The 6,127-nt window shown below is 34.3% G+C and overlaps 1 protein-coding gene across 2 annotated transcripts in view; it reads left to right on the forward strand.

The window, feature by feature from the left end:
• The first annotated feature begins 418 nt into the window (after positions 1 to 418).
• The window catches only part of LOC125670815 (polymerase delta-interacting protein 3-like), a 12,836-nt gene continuing 7,127 nt past the window's right edge, over positions 419 to 6,127 (forward strand). Inside the window, exons 1-3 of one of the 2 annotated variants that reach the window (XM_048906202.2) lie at positions 419 to 634; positions 2,535 to 2,988; positions 5,175 to 5,252. In XM_048906202.2, the coding sequence (XP_048762159.2) occupies positions 597 to 634; positions 2,535 to 2,988; positions 5,175 to 5,252 (570 nt within the window). In that variant the 5' untranslated portion in view covers positions 419 to 596. The remainder of the gene's footprint in view (positions 635 to 2,534; positions 2,989 to 5,174; positions 5,253 to 6,127) is intronic. The other variant, XM_048906203.2, reaches the window with a different exon arrangement.

Consider the following 6,127-nt stretch of genomic DNA (forward strand, 5'->3'; position numbering starts at 1 on the left):
ATTAGAGCACATGTTTTTTTAAAATGTTGATATAGACATGTACATATGAAAGAGAAACAAATGAATTCAAAGAGAAATGGTATAACGGAATAAGCCGCATGAAGCATGTGATATTGTTCATAAACCTCTCTATATTTTATGCAATTTCCTTGATATTCATAGAAAAATTTTCTTGTCTTTTATATATAGAGGATACGTCTGTCAACCCGATGTATATTTTGGTATCGTAATGTACTCGGGATTTTAGTACCCCAAAACGTATATGCAACGCGTTTCAGATAACAGTATATAGCCAATTTTTTTAAAAAGGTGTACAGAATCCAGTTGGTCAGGCGAGGGCAAACAAAAAACTAATTTTACATTTCGCCTAGCAGACCCCCCGCTTTCTACCTTTACACTATTCTTCGATGTGTGTTTTTGTTCTTGGTTGGATTTTATCGTCAATCATTACTGAAATATATACTAACTTTTAGGCAATGAAATGATTTATACAATGCATTTTTCAAAAAATTTAATGTGCATCGAACACATTTTTTTCACGCCTAGGGGGACCTAAACTTCCTAGGCACAAACTGAGGAGAAACCAATGAATCAACATGGACGTATCGCTAGATGACTTTAGCGTGCAAATCAGGTAATGGAACTAAAATATATCATTCATGGAAGCACTAGATTGCAATTACTACACATAATTTTGAATAAGGCGATGCTAGTTTTCTCTTAAATCATTTTTGCTATGGTAGTGGTAACTTCTCAACATGTGACAATCAAATTGATCAACAGATCAATACTGCGATTTCTGAAGAAGTAAAATTGAAACCAGACCAGCAATTTTTGGAAAGTTGATATGAATGGAAGACGTTGAAATCTTAAGTTTTATATTTATTTTAATATGATTGTATCTTGCATTACAAAACAAGAACCATGAAAATGGTATACATATAGCCTAGTACGTGTTCACCATGAACTAACGCCTTGCCTTACCACCCCCCCCCCCCCCCCCCCCCCCCCCCCCCATGTGGGTTAGAAATGTTGTTGAATTGAACTAATGGCAATCAAACATTCAATTATACACGTGTCAAAATTCCCATAGGAAAAGAGACCATTTGAACTTCTAAGTATGACAACATACCATGGTACATGTGTACTTATAGCCTACTCATGAATACAAAGGAATGTTTGCACACTGAACCGAATCATAAGAATACAATAAATCCTACTCAATACTTAAAGTAAAAAAAAGTGTTAGTATACATAATTTTCGTTCTCTTTATTTCTTCTTAGTCCTGCTTTTAGTGCAATAAGAATCTGTTGAATCACACCTACAAATGGACACAACAATAACAGCTTGTGTCTTAATCTCGGTTGAAATTCAGCTCGGCTGAATATTTGGACTGACACCTTCACCAAATCTCGGAGCAGTCCTTCATAATTCATGTCTGGAAATTTTATTTTCAGCTTCAACTGGTTCTAGCAATTGATGTGCTCGTTATTGACGTAGGTGACACTGCTGTTCGCTTCAAATTAAAATGAATACAATAAATTCCCCCTTTATTCCCTATAGTTAAATTGTAATCACTTGCACATGCATTAATGTAGATTTAGGGAATATAACTCTTCTCATTTGATATATATGCAACCATCAATGCTGATACAACGGTTGCAAATTAAGTTTTATCGGTGAGGTATTAGCGGAACCGGTAAAATGGATGTTTTCAACTATTATATCAGCATTAGGTAACTGTCGCAAATACCAAATGAGATAATAGTTATTCGTATTCTAATGCAATTTATGCATTTCGCTTGATGTTTGAAACATCATATTTCATTGGGTTTTGCTGTTTTGTTTCATGAAAGGCTTACATTTGACATCATTTGTATCATTCTATTATGACATCACAATGGAAAGCTTTCTGTCTTGTTAAAGATCGTTCAAACTCCCCGTCGAGGCCTCATTACGTCACCTACGAATAGACCTCTCCTATGTGACGCACCACAATATACAGATTTGTATGTTGTGAGTCCGCGATTATCACGCAGACAAATTACACTAAAGAAGTAGTTCGCAGTTAAAAGTTTGAAGATATTAATATTAAGAGCATTAATATAAAAGTATGGATTTTATTTTAAACATAAAATGATCAAAAGATCATTAAAAAGTAGGGAGACTCTGTTCAGATTATTGTGTAAAGTAATGAACTTGATGTTTACGTTCTTGTTTTGAAAGTTGTTTACGTTTGACGTTATGTTTTTTCGTCATTCTACAGTGACGTCACCGTATACGCGGCCTAAGAAATCGCTATCCCATAATGCCTAAGTGGAAGAGTTTGGTTTGTGAGCAAACGAACTCTGGTGGAAGTTTGAAAGATCGTTCAATAACCTCAAACATCAGTGCAATATTAAATAGCCAATCAAAATGCAGCATACAAAACAATTGCATTAGAATGTAGAATGAAAACGATTTCACTAACTGGTGAATAGATTTAAATTCATTAATGAAGTTCTTTGATTTATTGATATATATTCCCATACAGAAATACCTCTGCAGGAAGAAATTTTGGATTTTCTGGAAGAGGAAGAGGGAATGTTCGTGGGCGTGGTCGTGGTGTGGGACGGCTGAAGTTTCAAAGGGTTGGAATAAACACTGCATCTTTACGGGGTGGATCAGGGGTTTCTAGAGGTGGTATTAGAACTGGCAAAGAGGCCAAAAATTTAACATTCACTTTTCAAAATAAACGTGGTGGATTTGACGCAAGGACAAAAATATCTGCCAGCAAGAAACCTTTAGATGCGAGAGAAAAACTTGTGTCAAAGGCAAAAACTACAGATGCCAGAACAAAAATTGCAACTTCACAAGCCAGAAAGATGGGAAACCCATCAAGTGATGCCAGAATGATCATTACAAGCAAAACGGATGGCAATGGAGGATATGTCAAAGTTCGACTGGGATCAGGGGATCATGCAGACAGTGCTCCTCTTACTAGAACAGTTAGTCATTCACTATCTAGCACTACAACTACATTAATCTACAATAGTCTATTTTTACTACTTCGTACATTTTGGATCAGCTCTTTGCACGAATAGGGCATGGCCTAAAAACGAAAAAAACATGATTGTAGTCTGCGTTGTAAATACGTAGATTAGTGTAGTTGTAGTGCTAGGTGTATTGATGTGTAGTCTGCTTTGTAAATACGTTTGTAGATGTGTAGTTGTAGTGCTAAGTGTATTTATATTTAGTTTTTGTTATTATTCTCTGTTAATATTGGCCACACTATGTAATTCTTTTTGTTTGTCCTGAAGAAGGGATAGGTCTGGTTGTTCGTGTCATTGGTAATTTTAGTGCTTATTATAATTTTTAGCCGAGTTGCAAAGAAGTTAAACTCAGCTATTGGTTTGGTGATGTGGGTGGGCGGGCGGGCGTCAACAATTGGTTTCCGGATGATAACTCAAAAAGTTTAAAATCTAATCAAATGAAACTTTGATATATTGTTGGGTACCAAGTAAGGAAGACCCCTATTAACATTGGAGAAAAATGGTCAAAGGTCAAGGTGACCGAAAATAGAATGAAAATTTCAAAAAAATTTGGTTTCCGGATGATAACGTTTAAATCCGAATTTAATGATACTTAAAGATATTGTTATGTACCAGGTAAGGAAAAGCCCTATTGATTTTGGAGAAAATAGTTCAAAGGTCAAGGTCACAGTGACCGAAAATAGAATGAAAATTTCAGAAAAATTTGGTTTCCAGATGATAACTCAGAAAGTTTATATCCGAATCAAATGATACTTAAAGATTTTGTTATGTACCAGGTAAGGAAAACCCCTATTGATTTTGGAGAAAGTAGGTCAAAGGTCAAGGTCACTGACCGAAAATAGATTTAAAATTCCAAAAAAGTTTGGTTTCAGGAGAATAACTCGAAATTTTTTTAATTTGAATCAAATGAAACTTGGATATATTGTTGTATACCAGCAAAGCAAGGTCCCTATTGATTTTGGAGAAAAAGGTCAAAGGTCAAGGTCACAGTGACCGAAAATAGATTGAAAACTTCAGACAAATATGGTTTCTGGACAGTAACTCGAAAAGTTTAAAACTGAATCAAATGAAACTTGGTTATATTGTTGGATAGCAGGTTAGGAAGACCCCCTATTGATTTTGGAGAAAAAAGGTCAAGGTCACAGTCCTGAAAAAAGATTGAAAATTTTAGAAATATCTGGATCTGCATGATAACTCTAAATGTTTAAATCCGAATATTCACAATTATAAATATGTCACATCATTCCTGACTTTACAATGTATCCCATACAACTCGGCTCATGCACCCCTGGTGCATATATTGATTTTTTATATTTGACCTTGTATCCATGTTGTGGATCCGACACTTAGGTATCGGGTGTTGTTGGAACTTAGTGCTTTTATATATATATATAAAACAGTAGTTCAGTCGAACTTTGGTATAAACATTTATATATTGAATACCATGGATGGTAGTCCCGAGGCTCTATTTGTTGTTGTTGTTGTCAGTTCCTTTTTATTTCCATGTAGAATTACAGGTAATGTCCACACTAGTGGGACCCCTTTCAGGTATCTGGCTAGCTGCTCTACAATTTCTTTATGTATTTTGACCTCAGTATCTCAAACCCTTGAATATCTCAAAGTTTTTCTTGGTCCCATTGAGTTCAAGATAATTCAGTTTGACTGTACTTAGATTTTAGTTTAACAATGTATGCAAAGGTTTTCATAATTTAATGCATCTGGCAAGTTAAGTTTTAAACATGTATAATACAAGGAGGACTTATCATCCTAATGAGACTCGGGTCTCATGCTTCACTGAATCAATGCTTTTAACATAGACTCGGGTCTTATGCTTCACTGAATCAATGCTTTTAACATAGACTCGGATCTCATGCTTCACTGAATCAATGCTTTTAACATAGACTCGGGTCTTATGCTTTACTGAATCAATGATATTAACATAGACTCGGGTCTCATGCTTCATTGAATCAATTCTTTTAACATAGACTCAGGTCTCATCATCATGGTTCACTGAATCAATGCTTTTAACATAGATGGTTTATAAAAGTGATAGGCAAAGTATGCTTTCAGTTTAGTTGTCTTGATCTTTGTTAAAGAGAGTACTTGGTTAGGAATAATGATTATTTGTATTCTATTAATAGCTCCAATCAAGAGGATTGTCAGGTTCGTTACAGATAAAGAATGGATCTATAACTCGTACAATAGCAGGGGGAAACCAGGTAGTATTTTTAGCTTGCTTGAGTATTTCAAATTATTACAAACAAATTTCAGAGAGCAAAGTCTGCTATTTGTATGATTTTGGAGAATTAATAATTCATTGGGTGAAAGGTTTTGGGATTTTAGTTGGAGTGTGTGTGGGGTGTTACAATGATGTTTATTGTATTTTTGAAGTTTTCTTTCCTGTTTATGAAGGATTTGAATGTGTGTATGTATATATATCCATATGGATGAATATAGCTACATGTACTTTGTATATATATCCGTATGGATGAATATAGCAACATGTGAAGACACTGATAGTTACTTAGACATTTTTTCAGGAATGAAACATTAGGTCAGGATTTGGAGTTTGTCAGATTGTATATTCAGTGATTTTTCTACATTTTTTACAAGGGTCCTGTGGTTTTCGAATTGGGAAAAATTGTCGACATTTCAGTCAAATTGGGAAAATTCAATTTTATCGTAAATAAGGTTTAAAATCATATCAAACATTATATTATCTTTATTTCACACATCTAATTTTCTTTAACCTTCCAAAATCTTCAACTATTCTATCCAAATCATAATTTCCATAACTCTTTGTTAAGTCGTATGTATATAATTCACATCGAATGTTTATATTTTTCAAATACATTTTTCTTTCATAATTTTATCATTGGGAAAAATGCAAGCTAAATTGGGAAAAAATTGACAATTTGTTGGAGGGGAAAGGGCTGAAATTCGGATCCCAAATGGGCCTTAAAAAATCACTGATATTGTACATGGTATATTATTAGAATTAATAGCATCTCATTGAGATTTTGTTTATCAAACTGGGAAAGAGGATTCATGAATTTAGCATTATTAGGAATGGTGCTACAATATCAGTCCTTTA

The sequence above is a fragment of the Ostrea edulis genome, chromosome 4, assembly GCF_947568905.1.
Source record: "Ostrea edulis chromosome 4, xbOstEdul1.1, whole genome shotgun sequence".
NCBI classification, from domain to species: Eukaryota; Metazoa; Mollusca; class Bivalvia; order Ostreida; family Ostreidae; genus Ostrea; species Ostrea edulis.